Source organism: Oryx dammah, unplaced genomic scaffold, assembly GCF_014754425.2.
Source record: "Oryx dammah isolate SB20612 unplaced genomic scaffold, SCBI_Odam_1.1 HiC_scaffold_13, whole genome shotgun sequence".
Classification (NCBI taxonomy): Eukaryota; Metazoa; Chordata; class Mammalia; order Artiodactyla; family Bovidae; genus Oryx; species Oryx dammah.
Window position 1 is genome coordinate 50,529,876 of NW_024070197.1, and position 23,492 is coordinate 50,553,367.

General features: G+C 60.9%; 2 protein-coding genes across 5 annotated transcripts in view; both read left to right on the forward strand.

Annotated features, from left to right (window-relative positions):
• Positions 1–14,917, forward strand: part of CBFA2T3 (CBFA2/RUNX1 partner transcriptional co-repressor 3) — a 77,807-nt gene extending 62,890 nt beyond the window's left edge. For 3 of the 4 annotated variants that reach the window (XM_040253679.1, XM_040253682.1, XM_040253680.1), the window contains 9 exons: positions 1,344–1,585; positions 1,680–1,769; positions 5,960–6,141; positions 6,755–6,978; positions 9,516–9,601; positions 10,181–10,379; positions 10,827–10,895; positions 11,144–11,334; positions 12,703–14,275. In XM_040253679.1, the coding sequence (XP_040109613.1) occupies positions 1,344–1,585; positions 1,680–1,769; positions 5,960–6,141; positions 6,755–6,978; positions 9,516–9,601; positions 10,181–10,379; positions 10,827–10,895; positions 11,144–11,334; positions 12,703–13,002 (1,583 nt within the window). In that variant the 3' untranslated portion in view covers positions 13,003–14,275. Of the gene's footprint in view, positions 1–1,343; positions 1,586–1,679; positions 1,770–5,959; positions 6,142–6,754; positions 6,979–9,515; positions 9,602–10,180; positions 10,380–10,826; positions 10,896–11,143; positions 11,335–12,702 lie in introns of all 4 variants that reach the window. The other variant, XM_040253678.1, reaches the window with a different exon arrangement.
• Positions 14,918–20,564: 5,647 nt separating this feature from the next.
• On the forward strand, positions 20,565–23,492 carry PABPN1L (PABPN1 like, cytoplasmic). The gene is made up of 7 exons (XM_040254130.1): positions 20,565–21,044; positions 21,136–21,328; positions 21,659–21,711; positions 22,434–22,540; positions 22,648–22,735; positions 23,162–23,327; positions 23,434–23,492. The coding sequence occupies exons 1-7, from the start codon at positions 20,583–20,585 to the stop codon at positions 23,490–23,492; spliced, it is 1,128 nt and encodes a 375-aa protein (XP_040110064.1). The 5' UTR covers positions 20,565–20,582.

Consider the following 23,492-nt stretch of genomic DNA (forward strand, 5'->3'; position numbering starts at 1 on the left):
TGTTGGTGTGTGTGTGTGTGCTGTACAGGTGCATGCATGTGTGCACTGTGCTGACATACACGTGTTCACTGTGCAGGTGTGCACAGGTGTGTGATGTGTGTGGGCGTGCATGCGTGTGTGCTGTGGGGCTGCACTGCATCATGCCTATGTGCACACACAGGTGTACATATGTGTGCAAGTGTGTATGGGGGTGTATGCTTGTGGTGTCTGTCTGCCTGTGTGTGAACATACATACATCTTTGTGCATGTGGGGTGTGCACTATGTCCACGTGCACGTACATGTGTGCATGTGTGTGGTGCATATAGGCCTGTGTGCAAGCACGTGTGTGTGTTGTGTGTATGTGTATCCATATGTATACGAGCATGAGTGCATATGTGTTCGGTATGTTGTATGAGTGTATGTGCAAAGATGCTAAGGGAGGGAGGGCGTGGAGAATGAAGGGCATGTGTAAGGGGGCAGGTCATGTAGGGAGGAGCTGGTGGGCAAGCACACACAGGCCGAGTGTGAGAACTTGAAGGAGCAGACTGCAGAGATGTGAGTGACTGCTGAGTTTATGGGCTTCGCCACGGGACTCCCAGAGGTGTCCATGTCCAGAGCCCCATCCCCTGTCATCAAGGACCCTGGAAGCCCTCTACCCCTGACCTCTGTGCAGGCTCTGAGGCCAGGAGGCAGGTTGCAGGTGGCCAGGCACGAAAGGACTCCCTGCCCCTGGGGACAGGCTCCCCTGAGGTTATGGTCCTGCCCCAGGACCACTTCACAGCACCCCAGTGGCTGTCACCCTGGAACCCACTCCTGGGGCCGGGCACAAGCTCATATAAGACCCCTCAGGTCACCAGCCTGTCCTCCACACACAGCAGGGCCCATGGGCACACATGTCTGCCATGCAGCAGCCCCTGCCAGCATCCAGCCCAGCTTGTCCTGGGGTCTGGGTTCCCCTGGGCCCACCCTGAGCCCCGTCAGCCTGGCACTGGGGCCCTCATGCAGGCAGTGGGGCCTGTGTAGGAACTGGGACACAGCCTGGGGCCATCATGGCGGGTGTGAGGGTCACTGACCTTCGGGGGAATGAGAAGATGGGCCAGCAGATCCCGATGGAAGGGAAGCCCCTCCACCTGTTCACAGGACATGCATGGGTGCCAGGCGGCGGGAGGGCCCAGGTGTCTCCGGGTATGGAGGGCCTGACTACACAGCTCAGAGCAAAGCCAAGGGGCAGCTGAGCGGGGGCACACCCAGAGGGCGGCCATGCTCGGCTCCTCCCTGCACCGGAGCCACAGTCTGCATGTATGTAAAGGGTGTCTGTGGAACCCATGGCGCTGTGCTGCATCCTCCCCCCCTCCCCCCGCAGTGATGAACGGCAGCAGCCACTCGCCCACAGCCATCGGCGGTGCCCCGTCCACGCCCAACGGCTTCAGCAATGGCCCGGCCACCTCATGCACGGCCGCACTATCCACGCAGCAGCTGCCCCCAGCCTGCGGGGCCCGGCAGCTCAGCAAGCTCAAGCGCTTCCTGGCCACCCTGCAGCAGTTCGGCAGCGACATCTCCCCGGAGATCGGGGAGCGCGTGCGCACGCTGGTGCTGGGGCTCGTGGTGAGTCAGGTGGGGACGCGGTGGCCCCAGGCCGGGCCAGCCTCGGCCTCTGCCCTCCCCTCCCCAGGTTGAAGCCAAGCATCTTCTTCCCCAGAATTCCACGCTGACCATCGAGGAGTTCCACTCCAAGCTCCAGGAGGCCACCAACTTCCCACTGCGGCCATTTGTCATCCCTTTCCTGAAGGTAGGGACCAAACCTCCTCCCCACCTGAGGCCCCAGGAGGCTTGAGTCTGTCCTCTGCCAGCTTAGATTAGCCTCACCCTAAAAACTCTAATCCCCCACCCACTGGGAGAGCAGTGCTAACCCATCGGCTGATTGCTTCAAACCTGCTGCTGGGCCGGAGCCGTCCTCCCCTGACTCCAGGCTCTGACATACAGCTCCCAGGACCAGTCCTGCGGTTAGTGGCCAGGACACTCAGCCTCTCGACAGCTATGTTCTGAGAACCTGCTGTGTGCTAGCCAACCTGTCATAGATTCTGTGGAGCTGTGGACAGGGGGCATTTCAATGAAGGAGGAGAGCAGGGAGCAGAACCTTCCAGGCAGCAAGGAGAATGCCTGCAAAGGCCCTGAGGCAAGGGTAGGCCTGCAAAGGCCCTGAGGTGGAGGATGAGCGTGTGTGTGTGTGTGTGTGTGTGTGTGTGTGTGTGTGTGTGTGTGCCTGCTGTGTTGCGATCCTGTGCCTGGAACAGAGTGAGGGGGTCGGGACAGTGGACAGACCATGGGCTCGTAAGTGAGCAGACAGATGGGTGACTGGCTATCAGTTGGGAAGCCACCTGATGTGGTCATCAGGGAAGATGAACAGTGGACCAGGGCCTTGGCAGGAGCAGTTGATGTTGGGTTGGTGGCAGCTACACCAGGGTGTGTGAGCAATGCATGCTTCCGGGCCCCCACCCAGACCCCCCGAGTCAAAATCTGCATTGAACAAAGCACCGACCAAAGCTTCTGCACAAAACTAGGAGGAGTGTACGTGCAGACAGCATCAGACCCAAGTCTGCCCTGCAGGACTTCTCAGGGCCTTCACTCCCCTGTGAGCACCGCACATCTCCTAGAGTGGGTAGAGACAAGGTGCTCCCCAAACGTATTTGACCACAGGTGCCTTTGCTCTCTCACCTCCCCAGGTCGGGTTCCACAGCGCACTTGGGAAGCATCCGCCCTGAGTGTGGCTGACATCCCTGCCTCGGGCTCTTGTTTCCTGGGCCACAGTGATGCTCACAGCCGTGGGTTCATCCCTCCATGTGCGCTGTGCCCCAGTGGGGCCTGCCTTCCAGGGGACGGGCCAGAGCAGATGTGGTCAGGTTCAAGCCCTGATCCTCCTACTTAGCCCCTGTGGTCCTGGGCCCGGCGAGTCCCACTAATGGAGTGCCTCTGTGTCTGTGGTTGGAACTTGGGAGCCATTCTTGGGCTGTTGGGAAGGTGGCAGGGAGTGATCAGGCAAAGAATTTGACATGTGCTCCATTCATCTGGGGATTTCAGGGGTTCCACAGACAGGTGTCCCCTGTAAGACTCCTCTGCAGCTGCCCCTACCGAGCCCCCAGGAGCCCTCAGGGAGCCGCACAGATGCTGCCACTGTGCCCAGTTAACAGGCGGGGAAACTGAGGCCCCCGCCTGTGGAGGGGTACCAAGATCCATTGACTCCAAGCCCCCTGGCCCCCACAGGGTGTGCCCCAGGCCGGCACCTTGCTCCAAGGGGACCCCACGTCACGCCCCCACATCCGCTGCCTCCACTCGCCTTCCTGCCCTCCGCCCACACCCTGCTGAGCTCACGCTGAGCTGGGCCCAGACTTCCCCATCTGGCGGTCGTTTGCATTCATCAGGAGCCCTTCCCGCTCCTCCTTTCAACTTACTGCTGACTCCTCGCTCCCCATCTTCGGGGACACCGTGAGCCTGCTTCTGTCAGATCAGACACTTACAGCAGATGTCGCCCGCCGTGCCAGCTGCCCACGTTTATCCAGGAGCAGAGAAAACATGGCACACCCCTGCTCTCGCCCACCCAGGCCCGCAGCCCCCGCCCCTTGAGCTCGGCCACCCCCTGCCTCCTCTCAGGGACACACCCAACCTAGCACTGCCTGCCTGGGTGTCCCCTCTGCCCGCAGCACAGCCATGGGGCTGTCAGAACTCCGGTGCTCTGACTGCTCTCCCAGTAACAGGCAACCGGGGTGAGGGATGTGCTGGCCACACTGACTGCCCAGGGCCCTGCCCAGGGCCCTAGACCAAGGTGCTGTCAGGGACAGAGTCCATTCTCCTGCCTGACATGGGGCTTCTGGGCAGATCAGGCCTGTTCCCCGGTCCTGTGGACAAGGCACCAGCCAGAGCCCTGCCCGGGGAGTGCCCCTCCGCTGGCCCCCATTCACTGTAGGACGCTGGCCTCTTCAGAATGCAGAGCGCCGCGGGGAACCTGCAGGGTGTGCCGGCCTGCTGTGGGAGGGGGCTCCGTTTTCCTGCCTTTGACCTGGGAGCAGCATGGACAGTGCCTTCCAGTGAATTGATGGCCCCCCAGGCCCACCATGGTGCACTGCATGGTGGCTCCCCGGGCCATCTCCCATGAAAGAGGCCAGAGCTGCATCCGCTCCACCAGGCTCACAACCAGGTCTGCTCTTGGGTAACTGAAACCCCCATTTCCCAGTCCCCTCCCGGGCCCCTGGGGTGTGACTGCCCACCTCCCCAGGTGGGACTGGACTTAACTCACACGGGGAATGGGAGGAGCCACAGCTTCTTGCAGCTCCAGCTGCAGGTGAGGCAGGAGTCAGAGAAGTTAAGTGAGCTGCCCACAGTCACACCGCATAGCCAGGGTGGGCTGACACGGGGCCCCCACTCACGCAGGCTGTGTGCAGTGGAGATGATGGAAACATCATAAACCTCATTACATGAGAGACACCTCCTCCACTGACACCGCCGTCCTCTGGCCTGAGATCCCCTCTGGGAAGAGGGCAGGGTGGAGCCTTTGATCAAGGGGCAGAGCAGGGTTCACATCTCAGTGGTGAGGCATCCTGGGTGTGAGGAGTCCTGGAGACAGCACTCGGGCTGCTGTCTTGGAGGGACATGAGGCCCCCCAATCTCTACCCATTTCTTCCGGCCTGGGGTCCCTGTTCCCCCAGCCCAGGGCCGCAGGAGCCCTGCATCCTCTCCTGAGCCTGACACTGTGCATGGCTGTGTGGTGGGCTTTCCAGAAGCCGAGGGATGCCACCCACCCAGCCGGCCCTCTGCCCAGGGCCCCAGCTCCCAGCTGGCCCCAGCCGGTCAGGAATCCAGATGTTTCCATGGGTGGCGGGTGGCCAGCCGCCAACCGAGCTGTCCCCGCCCTGCTGTGCCGGGAGAGCAGCGGGAGGGAGGAGGTTTGGCGTCTTCCGATCTCCCGGGACCTCCTTTCCCAGCTCATGCTCCTAACGTGTTCAACAGATGGCGGGCTGGCCCTTGTTCAGCTATCCAAATAGAAAAACAGGCCTGGCAGCCGGCGCTGCTTCACAAAAACGCATCGGCTGCTTGATCCATCAGGGTGGATGGCAGGCAGGGCCTGGGGAGGCGGAGGTGGGAGGGGCCGCGAGGCAGCTTGGAAACACCATGAGAAAGTTGAGGAACTGCATTTATTTACAAATACTCAGAACTCTGGCCGTGCAGGGCCCCCATCCAGCCTGCACCCCTCACCCAATGGTGGTTCTGGGAAGACCACAGAGCCCCCTGCGGCCCAGCTGGCAGGCCCAGAGCCTGGTGAGGGTGGAGGCTGGAGGGCACAGCAGTCACGTCCGGTTGTCGCAGGCCAGATCTGCATTCGAATCCTGTACCAACCCCACACACACCACGCCCTCCTGTGCTGTGGTGCCCTAACCTACAAATGTGGAGCCAAGTGGTTGTGTCTGGACCCCCCCACCCCATCCCCTGGGAGGTGACCACATGTCAGCTCAGTGATGTGGGCACACAGAGCCTTCATTCCAGGCCGGGCTGGGGACCCACAGGAAGTGGGAAGGCAGGGGCCAGCCATCTGGGGCACGCGTACTGGGGTCTTGCTCCTCCATGGTGCAAGTTGAGTTGGGGGCCACCCCTCCGCTCTAAGCCTCACCCCCTCCTCCGAGAGGGGTTCACCCAAGACCTGCTTCCACGGGTACAGGCAGTGGGTCCTGAGGAGGAGCCCTCCTCACCTTCTCCTGATGCCAGAGCAGAAGGGAGTTTAGTGATGGGGGGGGTGGAAATCCCCTGGGGGCATGGTCTTGCCTTCATTCCCAAGCTGTAGCAGAGGAATTCGAGGCCCAGAGAGGTCGTGCATCTTGCCCAAAGTCACACAGCAAGGCTGGCCATTGGCCTTCCTGCCTCACATCTGAGTACCCTTGTGCTCTGACCTCAGCCGGCAGCAAATCCAAGCTGGTCCCACCCTCCCCGCAGGCTAACCTGCCCCTGCTGCAGCGGGAGCTCCTGCACTGTGCCCGCCTGGCCAAGCAGAGCCCTGCACAGTACCTGGCCCAGCACGAGCAAGTCCTGCTGGATGCTGACGCCTCTTCCCCTGTCGACTCCTCGGAGCTCCTGCTGGAGGTTAACGACAACGGCAAGAGGAGGACCCCCGACAGGTACCTAGGGGCGCAACAGACAGCGCCCTCCCCTTCTGACTCCTGAGAACTGCCCTCCTGCCAAGGCTCAGCGGGCGCTCAGTGCCAGAGCTGAGAACGCAGGTGGAAACCGTGTTGTGTTCCGTGGCCGCAGCCACTGGGCTGGTCAAGTTCAGCCTTAACTGCACAGGCTGATCACCGGGAAGCCATGCTGTCCGGCGTGGCGAGGCCTCCTGAGGATTCAGATGCCCCTCACCCCACCCCTGGAGGACAAGGGAGGAGGCAGGAGAGAGTCTGCCTGGCAGGAGTTCCCTGCAGGTGTGCCTGAGTGTCCAATGGCCTGAGGGCCCCAAGTGCCTGGGCTGACGCCCACGGCTGGGTCACAGCGCGGGTGTGTGTCCTGCTGCCAGGGAAGGCTGTCTCTTCCCACTCTCTCCAAGAAGACCCAGGCACCCTGATTCCCAAGTCCCAGGAGCCCGCACCCCTGAGAAGGAGGGGAGAGGGGGCGCCAGGCCCCCAGCGGGCAGGTGTGTCTCCCGCTTGTTCATTCTGTGCATGCCCCTGCCTCCCTCTCTCCCCTCGGTCCGTGGCTCGTGGTCCCTTGACCACTGTCCCCACCTGCTCTCTGGACCAGGACCAAAGAGAATGGGTCAGACCGGGACCCACTGCACCCAGACCACCTCAGCAAACGGCCGTGCACCCTGAGCCCCGCCCAGCGCTATAGCCCCAGCAACGGGCTGCCCCACCCACCGCCGCCCCCACACTACCGCCTGGAGGACATGGCCATGGCCCACCACTTCCGGGACTCCTATCGCCACCTTGACCCCCGGGAGCTGCGGGAGCGCCATCGGCAGCTGGGTGAGTGGTGTGGGCAGGGGCGGCCAGGGCGGCTGTGTGTACCTGCAGGTGGGTGCCGCCTGGACACGTCTGTCTGGAAGGAGGGACGTGAAAATACGGTGCAGAGGAAGGGTCTGAGCCCCACCCCAGCTGCGCTGCGCCCGGAAGCCTGAGGGACGGTCATCTTTCGAGACTCCATCCTGGGGGGCAACCCAACATCCCCCAAGCCTGGGAAGACCCCTCTCCATGGAGGGAGGGGCACCATGGCTGCAGAGGTACCTGTTCTGGGGGACTTAGAGCCTCTCAGGGTGCATGGTAGACAGGAAACACCTGGCACGTGGGGGCCCCCAAGTCATAGGAGCTGTGGCCTCGCCTCCAAGGCCTGGGTGCCCCAAGGGAACGTGAAGGCACTGCTGATCACACACAGCCAGTTCTGCCCTCTAACAGGACGGGCATCAACACCAAAATACCAGATCCGTAGGGGGTGGTCCCTGAGCAGAGGAAGGAGATAAGAGAGACTGGGCACTGGGGCCACACCCCTGGGGGCAGGACTGCCTGGTCCTCTGAGCTCTGAGATTCCCTAGGTGTGCCCCTGGGCAGGTCACGGCCCCCCCACCCCAGCACACCTGCAGCCTCTCTGCTGATTGTTCTATGAGCAGCCCTGCCCTTGGGGCATGAGGGGTTAATAGAGGCTGGGTCCAGAGTGGGTGCCATAGGGCCCAGCTGTGTTGGTGGCAGGGTGACAGCTCTTGGTGGAAGTCTGGTTGGCACTGTATGCTTTACTGGGCTCCGGAAGGAGGCACCCCCAATGCGTTCTGATACACCTGTGTGATGTGTTAGCCCGCCCACATCACAGATGGGCAGACTGAGGCCCAGAGGGATAATGGACATGCCCAAAGTCATCTAGCAACGACGACCGGCCTTCTGAGCCTCCTCTGTGCTGGTCAAAGAGATGAATAACACAAGCCTGCAAAGGCTGCCCCTGAAACAGAGGCCCGGGACACCAACCAGGGACCCGGAGGCAGGGTCAGCAGAGGCCTTGCCCCTTATCAGGCCGTCTCCCCTCCTCCTCCCTACCAGAGCTGCCAGGGCCTGGGCCCAGGCAGCAGGTGACAGCGTCTGGCTCCCCACGGCCGGGTCAGGCAGGTGCTAATTCCCATCCGCTTCTGCTAACGCAAAAATAAACGCCAGCTGTCAGGCAGATCTCAGCCACTATTTTGGTTGGGGCGTTGGCGCGGGCCCCAGCTCCACGGGCAGCAGGGCAGGGTGGTGGGTGGACAGCAGCCTGTGGCTACCACCTCCCACCTCAGCTGCAATTTGAGGAGGCATTTTGGGTTTGGGGACCAAGAAAGGCCTAAGTAGACCCCAGCCCAGGAAGCATGGAGCATGCTGGGTCACAGTGAGGGTGATTGTGTTCAGAATTTCAAGCAGCACAAGAGGAGAAGCTGTGAGAACGCCAGATGCTGCCCTTCTGGCATGAATTTCTCAGCTCATGGTTGTTTTGTTTCTGATTATGGGGTGGGGGCATCCCATTGTTTCAGTCCCTGGAACTGTACCAGCCAGTGGCTAAGAGCACAGCCCCAGCGCCAGTCGACCTTGCTTGACCTTGGTCAACATGTCCCCTTAACTAGCCTCAGTTTCCTCATCTGTAAAGTGGAAATAACGGCAGGAACTCCTCCCCCAGAGGATGAAGCAGGGAAGAATGGGTAAAGCACTAAGTACAGAGCCCTCCTCCATCCACACCAGGGACTCTCCCCTCCCACTAGGGAAGCAGGGAGGCTGGGAAACTGAGGCCACAGGTAAGACAAGGGGCCCAGACCCCATGGGGAATGAGTGCCAGGGCTTTTGACTTTTCCAAGCCCCACTGTTTCCCAGGAGACCACACTTGGAGCTGGTCATTTGAGGCCCAGCAGATTAAGCCATGCACCCCTCTTACCAAGCTAGAGCTCAGCCCAGGAGCTCAACCCACGGAGGGGAACAGGCCTTGCCAGACCTGCCCTGTGGACTGACACAGTCTGCTAGGTGATTGAGAATAAACAAGGAAGCACCTGTGGTTACTAAACAACCAGAGATATATAGAGCTTAAGGAAATCTGGGAGCCCAAGGCGGCTGAGGAGGAAGGAGCCTGCCACCTGGGCCTTGGAGGGTGCATAGGAGTTCAGCTAGCTCAGAAAAAGCAGTAAAGTGTGAGTTGAAGCCAGGCAGCCACAAGGAGACCCTGAGCAGTGGAGATGCCCCTTAAGTGAGGCCCACAGCCACTTCTCTGGCAGCAGAGGGCAGAGGGAGTGGCTGGATTTGGGGGAGGAGACGGAGTAGTCAAAGCGAGGGATGGGGACACCGGTTTCTTCCTCTCAAGCATGAGTAGAGGAGAGGCCTGTTCCTGACCCACCCCACCCAGGGCGGTGGGCAGAGAGAGGGTCAGAGCCCTGAGTTCCCTTCCTCCCCTCTCCACTTTCCCTAGGAGGACACAGCCTGTGGGTGGGGCCTGGGGTAGGGGCGTGAGCAGGGGCGTGGCTTGATTAGCAGGGGCGGGGCCTGAGCCTCTGCTCCCTCCTCAGCAATGCACGGATCCCGGCCTGAGGAAGTGATTGACCACAGGCTCACGGAGCGCGAGTGGGCGGAAGAGTGGAAGCACCTCAATAATGTGAGTGTCCAGGCTCAGGCCACGGGGTGCCGCAGCCACTCCAGGTGCTCTGCCCAACCTGCAGGGGCTGCAGGGGCAGGCCGCTTTGCCCTCCCTCAGCCCTATGCCCACGCCTCTGCTTCCCCTGCACTCCTGTCCAGCCCTCAGAACACTCCCCCCTGGGCCGCCATGGACTGTCTCCCTGAGGAAGGTCCCTTGGCCACGAGGGTTGGACCTCTTTGACACCATTTTCAGGTCATGCCTGCCCCGTGTCCTTTTGGGGAGGGGAGCCCAAGAGAAGGGCGGTCCTCAGAGCAGCGCTGACGCCTCTGCTCCATGGGGAAGACTGCGACTCCAGGGCTGCAAGGAGAGCTCCAGCTCTGGGTCCTAGACAGTCTCTCCACCAGTGGGAGCCCTGGGTGCCTCCCCAGTCCTTGTCCAGGTGCTCAGAGATCTTTCACAGCAGCAGAAAGTGGTTTTCCAGCCAACGCCTCAAGAGCCGTGGGCAGGTCACATGATCGGGTGGACCGGGCCGGACTGTGGGACAGTGTCCCCACTGTCCTCCTCTGTGTGCGGCTCACCCACCGTGGGCGCCCACAGCTCCTGAACTGTATCATGGACATGGCCGAGAAGACGCGGCGGTCACTGACCGTGCTGCGCCGCTGCCAGGAGGCCGACCGCGAGGAGCTCAACCACTGGATCCGGCGCTGCAGCGACGCAGCAGAGGACGGCAAGAAGGGCCCTGGGCAGACCGCCCGGCCCCTCAGCAGCTCTGTGGGCACAGAGGGTGCTCAACTAGGTGAGCTGGGGGGCACATGTGGGGCCGATGCAGGGGAACCAGGGGCCAGGCCATCACTAATCATGGCCCTGCAGGGAAATAGCACCCAAATCGCCCCACCTGAAAAAGAAGGGTCTCCTGCTGCACAGACACTGCCTGACCTGTGGGGATGCCCAATTCTTGGTTCCAATGGGACAGGGGCTCGGCACTGGGAGGCCCCCGGGAGCCTGATGACCGTGGAACCTGAGAGAGGCCATCTCGGCCCAGATCCCAATCAAATCCAAGGCCCATTGCTCCCAACAGTCTCCCTTCATGACATTGCCCTGTTCCCCCATCCACCAGCTGCAGAGACAGGGTTTCCCCCATGTGTACCTCAGGGAACCCCAAGATCACTCCCACACCCTGCCCCCAGGGCCCAACCAGGCATGGCCCTGTCTTGTGTGTGACGCTGGTGCCCCTGTGTTTCAGATGTTCACCGGGACTTCATGCCTCGGACCCTGTCTGGCTACATGCCCGAGGAGATCTGGAGGAAGGCGGGTGAGTGGGGATGGCCTGGAGCCCCAGACTCTCCCGCCCTCCCCGTATACTGGAGGGGCCCAGCAGGGCCTTCCCAGGCCTGCTGACCCCACTCTTCACCCTCTAGGGCGTGGCACTCTGCACACAGTAGAGGGCAGGCTTTGGAGATTCCCCCACAACCATGCCTGCCTGCCCGCTCCGGGGTTGTGGGCAGGGGAGACCCAGCTGGGCTGGCGCACGAGACGAACAGCCCAAGGTGTCCTTTTCAGAGGAGGCAGTGAACGAGGTGAAGCGGCAGGCAATGTCAGAGCTGCAGAAAGCCGTGTCTGACGCTGAGCGCAAGGCCCACGAGCTCATCAGCACAGAGCGTGCCAAGATGGAGCGGGCCCTGGCTGAGGCGCGGCGGCAGGCATCCGAGGACGCCCTCACTGTGGTCAACCAGCAGGAGGACTCCAGCGAGGTAGGGTCGCCCCCCACCCCTGGTCCTAGTCCGGGGCGCCACCCCAGCTCCACCACCTCCCAGCCACGTGACCTTGTGCAACCCCAGGGCCTCTTGACCCCACGTGGCCTGGTGAGCTGGATCCTGTGGGTGTCCCCATTGTACAAATGAGGAAACTGAGGCCTCCAGAGAATGTCTGGCTCGCCCCAGGACACTCCCCAGGAAGTGGCAGGACCGTTGTTCAAACCCAGGCTGGCTGACACCAAAGCCCACGATCTCTCTGACCCCTGAAAGCAGAAGGGTGCATGAGTCACCGTCCTGGCTCCTGTGTGTCTGGGGGCTGGACTGGTCCAGAGGGGTGGGTGGGAACCCTGGGTGACCAAGTACATTCTCTCTTTGTCTGAGAATGGCTCGGAAGGCAGAGAGGTGAAGAGGAGGGTGCAGCCTGTTTCAGGGGCCCCTGGACTCTCTTCAAGGAGGGTACTTCTCCAAAATCCCCTGGGCCTGTCTGTGCTGGGCTGGCCCTGAGAGGGAATGAGGAGATGACTCCCGGTCAGGTGGTGCCCATGTGCATCTCTTTTCCGCTGTGCTCTCAGCTGGAGCAGACAGACGTGACGGTCTGAGGGGCCAAGGGAGTGGGGACGCAGGAGGATAGCCTGTGCTGCTTCAGGCCATGGACGTGCATGGGGAGGACGGTGGGTGTCAGGGAAGCCTATAAGCAAGGTCGTCCATCCGGGAAGTCCTGGAGGGAGTGAGCTGGCAGGAATGCAGGGAGCAGCGAGGGCTGAAGCTGGGGGCACACCTGCAGAGGGTGGCCAGGAGGAGGCTCGAGAGGCTACCTGGGCACGTGGTCCTTCCTCCTAGGGCAGCTTGGCTTCCCTACCCCACAGCCCATGCTGCTGCCTCTGGCCTTTTGAAGGTAGAATCCATGCCCACCTTCTGCTCACATGTGTGGCTGGGGTCATTGCTTGTTCCAAAAAAAGGAGCAGAGGCCCAGTGGTAGGGAAAGGACTTCAGCAGCTGTGGGCACTCACCACCCCTTTACTCTGCCCAGGCTGTGACATTCTGGTATCAAAGCCCTGGCAGTGCCAGGAGGGATTCCTGTAAGATCCCCTTTGGAAGGGGCCATGGCACACCATGAACCTGTCTGGGGTGGGCTGGGGTGGTGGGAGCCCATCCTCCAAGAGTGGCCCAGCCAAGGGGCCGTGTCTGCAGAGGGTCACCTGTGAGCCTGGGAGCGTTGAGTTTTTTTCTCTTCTTGCTCAGTGATGCCTTGGCTGGGTTTGAGCTGGTGTGTTTGGAACGTGTGCCTGGTCTGCAGCTGGGTGGGTGCTCGGGGGAAACAGGGAGTGAGCCCGGGCCACCCTGATCGTCCCCCCTCACCTCCAGAGCTGCTGGAATTGCGGGCGCAAGGCCAGTGAGACGTGCAGCGGTTGCAACGCAGCCCGCTACTGCGGCTCCTTCTGCCAGCACAAGGACTGGGAGAAGCACCACCATGTGTGTGGACAGAGCCTGCAGGGCCCTGCAGCCGCCGTGGCTGAGCCCGTGCCCGGACAGTCCGACACCGCCACAGGCCTGGGCCCCTGCCTGCCCCCGGCCGCTGCCAGCCCCAGCGAGGCAGGCTCCACTGGGCCTTCCCGCCCCGGCTCCCCTGGCCCACCCGGCCCCCTGGATGCAGCGCCCCGCTGACCCACCAGGACCTGATGGCCATCGAACTGCCCAGCCCCGCCCGGCCCGCAGGACACGCACCCAGCCCTGGGAGCCAACCATGGGAGTCACCGCTGCTACTGCTTCTCTCCAAAAGAAAACAGAACCAACAAGACTGCATCCACACGACTTTCTCAGCTACCTGACGATCACACCTCGACCTCTTCCGAACCCTCAGAAGCCCCCTGCTGAACTTTAGGTGGTGGATGGACGCCGGCCAGAGGTGACCAGCTCGTCCACAACCGCCTCTTTCCCTGTCTCACTCTCTGTCTTGTTTTTCTCTCTTTATGACTTTCACATACTTTCTCTTCAATGAAAAAATCGAATTGTTTGGTGGCTTATATTTTCATTGAAGAATTTTGGGGGACTTTGTGGCAAGAGAGCTACTCAGAAATGGACAAAGAAAACTGGGGTTTTCTCCCCTTGCCTGATTCAAAAGGGAAAAGGAAAACTGTTCTTTCATAGCCGGAGATCCGAGCCGCCAGTTCACGGAAACCACCCCAGGGGTGTGTGGCCAGTGCGGTGAGGGTGGTGAGAAAGATGTCAGACTCAAGTCGTAATTTTTCATTTCAGATTTTTTTCTCCTTTAATGTCAAATTCTTTGGCTTTAAGTAGAAATCCAAAAAGTTTTTTAAAAAAAGAAAAAAAAAAGGTAAAGGAAGCATGCTGCAGTCCATGGGGTCGCAAAGAGTCAGACACGACTGAGCGACGGAAATGAACTGAACTGAAAGGAAGCATACCTGTAAACTACCTTGCCAGCTAGCTAGCCAAGGACGCCGGACACACCTCTGCTCCAAAGGAAATCCAAAAAACATACATAAGAAGTCAAAATCCAAAATTTTGTTGTCACTGCCAAAGGATGTTTTTCACTGTTTTCCTCCACGCCTGGGCTTGTTCCAACGTCCGTCTTTTCTCTTGCTTTGATTCTGTTTGGGGGGCGATGGGGTATTGGGATTTGGAGTGTTTTGTCCAACAGGAAGCAACTTGTTTCTTTTCAACTCCATGGCAGCGCCTCCGCTGGGGCCAGGTGGGGTGGGCAGTGAGGCCCTCGGCACCCACACGTGTGTGCAAGTGTGTGTGTGGATGTGCACTGGGACACACCCAGCATGTATCTGCACACACTCAGGAAGGGTATCTTGTCCGTCCTCACACCCTCTGTGAATTTCCATCACATTTCATCCTTTCCACTTGTGAAAAAAGTGCTAATGTGTCCTTCCAAGAAAGAATATAATTCCGAGACAAAACTGTGACAATCTTTCGGGTTGATTCTCGACTGCTTTTCTGAGCACGAGGAGATAGCCACCACGCCTTCCACTGCTGCTTCTCCTCGTCCTCCTCTACCTCTGCTGCCCGCTACACGAGCCTGCCACCCAGCCCGTCTCACCATCCCAGCCCCCATGTTTCCTGCAGCCCCTCTCTTGTCTTCACACTTTTGCAGAAAAAGGAAAAAAAAAACCCACAAAGAAAAGCAATTTGCCCTCCCTGCACCTTCTGGAGACTTGACCAGCTGTATATAACCCTACATTTTTGTCCAGCTCTTCCTCAGGGGATGGTCTCTCTGAAGTCCCCGCCCCATGCCTCACCCTGACCCCCATCCCACTCGCTCCCCCAGCGATCTCAAGGAGGAAATAAAGAAATAAGGAAATTCCGATCTGTACTCAGTGGGAGAACAAACAGCAGACACGGTCTCTGATCGGGGTTTTACTGCATGGCTGTAAGAAGTTCCAGAACTGGAGTGCAATAGTGACCAGCTACTGAAACCCGGAGCCCAGGGGCCTGCCGAGAGGCAAGAAGTCAATGGTATATGATAATGTGAATGTATATAGTCCTTGCAGAGGTCCAAATGATGATATTCATGATGATGATAATAAAGAGGAAATGTTTGCCAAATAAAAAATTAAGAGAAACCATGGAAGTATGTAAAGAATAGGAACTAGGTTTTCAGAGAAATCCAAACTGTGGTCCTCCAGGCAGCAATGTGTGTGTTGATCACTGTTACTTTCCAGAGTTGTGAGACCTTATCCTTTGAGTACTGAGAGGAAGGACTCCATCCGGTCACCACAGACCAGGTGCTGTTCAAACCCCACCTGGCAGGAGCCCTAACTCTGACCGCCCAGCTAGACCTATCACCCTCCAGGAAGCCTGTGAGCTGTGCAAGGCTGCCAGCCTCTCAGAGGCTTGCTTTTGTGGGTTTCAGAAGAGCAGGGGCCGTGTGGGATTCAGGCCCTCATGAGACACCTGTCACATGTGCAGTCTGCTCTCTTACAAGTGCTGAACCTGTTGAAATGGCAGTTTCGCACATGCTATGATGTAGGCCCACCTCCCCTTGGCCTCTGTTCCTATGAGGTTGCAGGTAGGCAGGAGCGGGTGGTGCCCAGGGCAGCCCGGGGTCTGGTGGGGGGGTCCGAGGCCCTGACGTCAGGGCTACTGCAGCTCCGCGGGTGGGCTTGGCTGGCCTCTGCTCCTCTTCAAGGACAGGCAGGCACACCAGGGTTGGTGGCACATTGGCCAGCTGGTAGCGTCAGTCCAGACCCACCTGTGAGACCAGACCACAGGCTGAGGGTGGCCCCTCCCACCCCAGCTGTTGGGAAGAGGTCACTGCAAGCCCCCGGGGGAAGGCTCTCTTCCTTGTGTGGCCCCCACACCCGTATCTCATACACTAAGACCTGCCACTGGCCGGGGCTGCAGAAGCCTCGCGTGAAGGGCCGGCCACAGGCCGACAGATGGAGCCCATGCTGGCAGCGAGTGGCCGCAGGGTCAGAGGGTGGTGGCCGGGTGGGCAGCACAGTTGAAGGCTGAGGCCCAGAGTGGGAGGGAGGGGTCGTCCCAGTGGGCGCCGTGTCAGCAGATCCCAAAGGTGTGGGCCAGGTCACACGAGGCAGGCCTCCTCCATGCCCTGGGAGCCTGTTTCTGTTAGCCGGTGCGTTCAGGCCCTGCTTGAAGAGGCAAACTCAGAATGAGTAGCCCTGGTGGGAGGGGCTGGTTTTCCCTCAGTTTGCATCTACAGCAGCTGCCTTTCTTAACCCAAGAGGACGTCTGGACAGAACGGGTCCCCCTCCTCTCTCTGTCCCAAGGCCATCCTGCCCTGCTACCCCTGGGTTCTCTGGTGGTTGGTTCATGTGCGGGGATCTCTTCCCAGGAGGCCCAGGTTGGACACACTGGTGACCCCAAAGCTCTGTGGGATGCAGCTGCTGGCAGAGCCTCCCTCCCCGCAAGTCAGACCGAAACAGCAGCTTTACCCCCATTCTGAGGCCAAAGCGAGGACAGGAGGGCAGAGAGAGGTAGGCGGCAGCCACAGCTGCCAGCCCACACCAGGGAGGATGGCAAGGCCAGGGTGGCAGATGCTGGCCCGGGCCCCCTGACTCCCATGTGGAAAGCCCCTGGTGTGAGGCCCTTCAACCTAGCCCACCCCCTGTGCTCTCTGGCCATTCTCCTAGGATGTGTCACTGTCCCCAGGTGGTGTCTGGGGGTATTCTGTTGGCAAAGACCAGTGACCCCGTTCCCTGTGGCTGGCACATCCCAGACCCCGTCGGAATCAGGAGGCTTCCTGTCCCCATGGCCCACCAGAACCAAAAGAAAGCCTTGGGTGCTACAGGGCAGAGAGGAGAGCTGGAGAAAGCCTCAGGGCCAGGAGGGGAAAGGCCATAGGACAGAGGAGCCGGCCTTCTGAGAAGGGGCCAGGAGAGGGGCCTTCCTTCTGGTTTCATCCCAGTGACACTGTGGAGAGACGTCAGGACTGGCCCTGACTCCCTCCTGTTTGCCAGTTCTTCCAATATATCCTCAGAAGGACGCCAGAGTCCAGGCGCGGGCACCACCCACCTTGCCTGGCCCAGTTCTGTACACGTGAGTCTGCCCATTTTTTTGCCCATCTCTTCAGGCTATCTGTTGACTATCTGTTGATAGTCTACTTATCTATTGATCCTTTTATCAGTTCATCCCTCTGACCAATCTGGTCACCTCCCTGGCCATCCAGTCTCTCACCCGTCCGTCCGTCCATCTGTCCATTACTCTTTGTCACCTGGTCCCCCATTCATCCTTCCACCCTTCGGCATGCCATGCATGTTTCTCCATCTAACCCGCACAACCACGCCTCAGTCCGTCCCCAGCCAGGACCCAGTGTGGCACCAACACCCTCAGTGACCCAAAGCCACCTTGGCCATCCCCTCCCAGTGCCCCTCCCATTGATCCAGGCCTGCTCCAGGAACAGGCCAGGTTCCACTACAGGCATTGTGGGCAGATTGGACCGACGCTGTAGCAACAGCTCTGGCCAGTCTGGGCCCGCCTGGCACGTGTGGTGGCTTTGGGCCAGGAGAGGTGCTGGAGGTGGCCCATACAGCTGCTCAGGGGCCCTGTGACCCCGGCCGTCCGTCCGGGAGGCACATTCCCTGGCAAGACTTGGACACTGCTGGGGGCGAATGGGGGGCGCAGCGCCTGCTGCTTTCCTTGTCACCAGGGGTCACTGCCTGGAGGCGTCCCCAGGAAGGGAGGGAGACAGAGCCCCAAGCTGGCTGGCAGCAGACACCAGGGCTCCCGGAACCCCTTCTCTGGGTGCTCGTCGTTGGCTCCACCTTTCCCTTTCGCCTGTTTTCCATCTGGGGGTCCCAGAGCTGGGAGTGAGCCCCTCCGAGCTGGAGAGCAGAGAAGGAGCCCCGCACAGGCTGATGAGGCCCAGGACCCTTGAGGCCTAGTGCAGTCCCCACCCCATCCCTCCCTGGCCCCTGCGGCCACATACCTGCCTCCAGGCCCCCATAGCCCACAGATGTCTTCCAGTCCCCCCTCCCCCCACCAGATTTGTCCTGCTGGTCGAGGAGGAGGCGGAGGAGTCGAGGGGCCTGGACGCCACACACGGAGGAGGCCTGGGGAGCCGGCTGTCTGGAGCAACCCATACAGTCCAAAGTGTTCCAGAAAACTCCGTCTGCCTGCTTCCTGTTCTTTTCATTTCAATTAAGTCGGCCCCTGGGGCACCTCACCAGAGACCCCTACAGCAATAATGCAACGTCGGGGATTCAATGGGAGCCTGACTTTAAACGTCTGAATGCAGGGCTAGGGGTCCAATCAGGCCAGCCTCCGTGGGTGAGGGGCTCCGGCAGTGGGAGCCCAGCCAGGCACATCCACACACAGCCTGGTGGGGAAGGACTGACTGTCCACTTCCTCTTCTTTTTATCTCACGCTATGTTTTAATTCTCCCAAAGGGGTCAGGCTGTCTTCCTCAGTGCTGGGCAGGGTCGTGGCAGCTGCCCTCCCACGCCCCCCATCTCTCTGTTCGAGGCCCCGTGGGTTCTGTGTCATGGAATAAAGCCGCCATTCGCCAACACGGGCTCCTCGTCTCCTTGAGTGTCCAGCAACTCCTTTTAGGCCCATTTTACACAGATTTGTGTGGGGGTCTTTTCGGGGCCACGCGAGAGGGACAAGACCCTGACCCATGAGGATGGATGAACACATGACGCAGGGTGGGAGTATCAGCAGGATGGGGCAGATGACTTGCCTCCTGAGTTCTGGGTGGGGTTGGGGGGGCCGCCGAACAGCCCTCCCTGTGGCCATGTGGGCACCATCCACAAGCTCTGAGGGTGGACGCCGAGGGAAGGGACACCTTGACCCCACAGAGCCGGGATGTCCCTGCCGTAGTGTCCTGGCTCACAGGGCAGGTCCTGCCCAGAGTGGGTGTCCCGGGCTAGGGCTTCAGGCTCCGGGGCGGTCCTGGGAGGAGGCTGTTATTAATACTCCAGCCCAGCCTGGAACATGGTGTATTCTGAACGGCGTCACTGGAAAGGCCAGCGTGGGGGCGAGCCTGTCCCCACGCCAGGCAGCTGGCGGGAGCCCCAGCGGGCCTGGTGCGTCAGCAGTGTCGGCACAGAGGGGATGACAGCAATTTTCCATTGCAGAGATCTGAGTTCAGAGGAGCCTGCCGGGCCAGGCCGGAGTCCAGCCGGCCCTTGGCTCGGACACAGCCGCCATGCTGTCGCTCAGCCATGTGGAGGTAGAGGGAGGCGCCCGGGCAAGAGCCCCTCCATGGAGTCTCAGCCCGCAAGTGAGGGGAGCTGATTGCCCTGAGCTGTGAGGGAGACCTGCGGCAGCCGCACTTCTGTCCTTGTCCACCAGCTTCGGGCTGGGGCCACGTCCTCAGCGCTGCCCTTGAGGCGCTCTGGCCAGCCGGGGTGGGAGGACCTGGGGACATGTGCCTGACACAGGACCAACAGAGGCCTGGGCACTGTAGCCACAAGAGGGAGCAATCAGGAGGGCTTCCTGGAAGCAGCAGCACAGTGGCAGTAGTGCCCCGGGGGCCTCAGACATGCAAGTGCATAAAACCATGTGCAGCCAAGGGGAGAAGAGCTGTCACAGGCAGGAGGGCTGGGAGCTAGGAGGCCATGCCTGAGGCTGACAGCCAGCTCGGGCCAGCTCCTTTCCCTCCAGGGCCCGGGTGGTGGAGAGGGGATGATGCAGCCTTAGTTCAGCTTCCCAGAGGTGAGAACAGAGCCAAGAGGAGAAAGGCAGCCACCGTGGGCCCCACAGCACACGCCTCGTCCTCCTACCTGTGGCCCCCCAAGGTCCACAGGCTTCAGCTCTCCCGTCCCCCAGCTCCGCATCCCAGCAAAGAGACCCCAACTGGTCCAAGGAGACCTACTAGCTATGGTCTGGAGGATGCGATACAGGCTGGGTGAGCAAACACTCAGGAGGATGCCATACCAGGGCGAGAAGATGCCAGAGCAGCTGCTGGGAGGGGAGACCGGAAACCAGGGCACCCAGGGACACAGGCCTGCAGCCGTTCTTGAGGAGAGTGAGGGGAAGAGGCCAGGATTTGACAAGCTGCCGTCAAGCCCCCGGTATCGACCTGATCTGCACAGGCCTGTGGTTTTGTCAAGGGTTCCCACCTAAGAGCTAGGGTTGAGGGGGGAGGGTCCATGGGGGATCCAGGGGGGTCAAGAGGAGGGATGTCTCTCCTCTGGCCCAGTACCCCACTCTGCAAGACCTCTGACCCCATGGCACCCAACCCCCACCCCCAGACCTTTGTTCAAGCTGTTCCCTCCACCAAGGCCACACTCGCCTCGGCTCTGCCTGACCCAATCTGTGAAGGCTGGCTCAAACGCCACCTCCTCCGGGAAGCCTGCTCTGACCCCCATGCCCCACTTTCACTTCTGCACATTCGGATAACTTGCTCGTGCCTTGTCATGCTAACGGTGGTCGACCACTGGAGGCATGATACAGCAAGGCGTGTGGACAACAACCCCACAGACAACCCCATGGACAACAACTCCTGTATCCTGGTGGGAGAGGCTGAGCTGTGGGGGGATGGACCTCCCAGCCCCACCTCAGCTGCACCCTCTCCATCTCAAGTGCCCCAGAGGGGCCACCCCGTGAGGAAGAAGGGCCCGGGACAGGGGTCTGGCTTCTGATCCCTCAGGGCCCAGAAGCCAGAGTGGAGGCTTGGGCCCAGCCAGGAGACCACTGAAGCCTCTAGTGAGAACACCTGGCCAGGGAGGGTAGGCTTAAAACCCAGGAGGGAGCGGGCAGGTGCTGGCGTGGAGTGAGCCCGGAAGCCTGGCCTGCCCCATACCCCTGCTGCCATGTGGCCCTTCCTCAGCCGCGCTCTCTTCCCTCCCCCTACTGAGGCCTGGCTCCAGAGGGCTTCCTCAGACCCGGAGGCCCAGGGCTGGGGGGCCTGGAGCCCAGCTGAGAAGACCCATCTGGGCCCGGGGGCTGGCGGGGAGGAGGAGGAGACGGAGAAAGCTGAGGAAGACGATGAGGAAGATGCCGGCTTCCTGCTGCCTCTCTTGGAGAGGGAGGGCCTGGCTGAGTGCCCAGTGCCTGACCAGGTAACCACTGAGCAGAATGCCTGGGGGAAACCAGTGGGATCTTGGGAACCCGGAGAACCCGGTGCCTGGGGCTGGGGGATAGACTGCTGCAGCTCTGCCTCCAGGGGTCAGAGGGCCACTGTCCCCCACCTGGAGGAGGGCATAGGTACACCCGCAACACACAAGCTGGAGAGGCCTCTGTGTGTTGGGGTGTATAAAAGGGGCTTTCTGCATGCCCGGGTCCTCACGGCTTCCCTCGCCCCTCCAGGGAGCCCCCAGAATAACCTGAGGACAGGCAGGCCCATCCCCTCTGTCCTTGCTCCAGGGAAGCCTAGGGGCCGTCCCACCTCGAGGCTCAGCCTGGGCCATGTGCTGGCAGGAGCTGGAGGCCATCAAACTGAAGCTGTGGGCCATGGAGCAGGCCCAGGGGCTGGAGCCGCCCAGGGTGCAGGGCCTGGATGAAGGAGAGGAGGCTGCCGGGGCCCTGCTGGCCAGGCAGCTACTGAGTCCCAAGACAGGTAGGAGCCAGCAGGCCAGGCTGACCGCTGTCCTAGGCCGTGGGCCTGAGTCCTTGGTTGCATGGCTCTGAGCACCCCTGTCCTGGTAAATTGGGATGAATGGAAACTCCCAGGGAGAGGCTGGGGTTTCCAGGAGGTCCAGCCTGGCAGTGGGGCCTTCTGGACAAGCCCCAAGAGGTGGTCTTCCCCAAGAGCCCCCGAGAGATGCGGGTGCACCTCTTCCTGGAGGAGTGAGGACTGACCCACCCAGGTGGGGTGCCTGCCCTTAGCAGCTGCCGGGAGCCCCCTGCCCAGGACAAGCCCCTGGTCCTGAAGCCCCTTTCTCCACAGACAGCCCCCTGGAGAAGGCAGAGGCTGACCACAGATCCGTCTACGTGGGCAATGTGAGTGAAGGGAGGAGGGCAACTGCAGCCCCCTCTTGGCTGAGAGGATTAAAGGAAGGGTGAAGGGCCATGTTTCAGGGGCAGACTCCAAAGCCACACAGGCCTGCAAGGGAGAAACAGGAGGAGCGTCTGATGAAGGGGCATCACCAAGAGCAAGCGGAGACCGTCTGTGGTCAGATCCACTGTGGCCTGGGTTGGGGGTCCGATGAGGGGACATCCCCAAGAGTGAGTGTGGACCCTTTGTGTCAGACCCACTGTAGCCTGGGATTCAGGGTTTCCACATGCAGTCTCCCTGTGAGCAGATCACCGGCAACGAATTCCACTGGGAAAAGTCACACACACAGACACACACAGACACACACACAGACACAGAGACACACACACAGACACAGAGACACACACACAGACACAGAGACACACACACACAGACACAGAGACACACACACAGACACAGAGACACACACACCCACACACACCCACACACACACACACCCACACACACCCCCCCACACACACACACCGGCCTAGGCCAGTGAACTTGGGGAGCGTTCCTCTGGGTTTCCAGTCCCCTCCGCCAACAGGGATGGAGGACAGAGGCCCAAGCTACTACCCCTCACCTCGGGGCCCAATCAACCCCTCTCTACCAAGAAAACGTGCTGCAGGAGCCCCTGGGAGGGGGAGGCCAGTGCACGAGGGCCCCCACCATGGCCCATACCTGACAGGTGGACTATGGGGGCACGGCCCAGGAGCTGGAGGCCTATTTCAACCACTGCGGGGAGATCCACCGGGTCACCATCCTGTGTGACAAGTTCTCTGGACACCCCAAGGGGTCAGTGTGGGGCCTTGGGGAGGGAACCTCGAGGAAGGGTCCGGTGCCCGGGGAGGACAGCTGTGCCTGGGTAAGCATTGCCCTCACTGTCCCCTGCTCCATCCCAGCTATGCCTACATAGAGTTCGCCACCGAGAGCTCGGCCCAGGCCGCCGTGGAGCTGGACAAAAGCATCTTTCGAGGCCGGGTCATCAAGGTGTGTGTCACTGCAAGGCGCGGGGGGGGGGGGGGTGGCGAGTGGCAAGGACACACGGCTGCCCCAGCCTGGCCCTTTGCCAGTCTCTGGTGTTTGGGCACATCTGCTGGACTGCAGGGGGAGGTTTCCTTCCTGACCCAGACCCCACCTGCAGGGGGAGATGCTGGCTTGACTGAGGCTGTGGCTGGACTGTTGTGGCCGAAGTGGGGATCTTGGGACGACTGGAACCAGGCTAGGGTCTGATACCTCAGGCAGCCTCATGCCCTGGGGCTGCCAGGGCCTGTTGGGTGCTGGGGCCTATGTTCACCTGCTTAAGAGCCTTCAGCAGGGAAACCCAGGAAGGCAGCTTTAGCCTTCCTCTTGGCTAGGGGTGGGGAGGAGGATATGAGAACAGAGATCTTAGGCGGACTTGGCCTTTGTTTCCAGGTGCTGCCCAAAAGGACCAATTTACCAGGGATCAGTTCCACGGACCGCGGAGGCCTTCGAGGACACCCAGGCGCCAAAGTGGGATCCTTCCCCCACAGCGGCCTCCAAGGCGGGGCCCGTTTCAGACCACGAGGGCGGAGCCGGTGGGCGGGGCCCTGGGAGGGCGGTAAACTATTGGGGCGGGGCGGGGCGGGGCGGGGCCCCGGCGGGTGGGGCGGGGCTCGGTGGGCGGAGCTCTGGAGGCCGCTCAGCTCCCGTTCTCCTTCCCGCAGGGGACGCGGAAGAATCTCACCGTGGTTTTCTCCGTATTGAAGTGAGGACCGGATTTTGA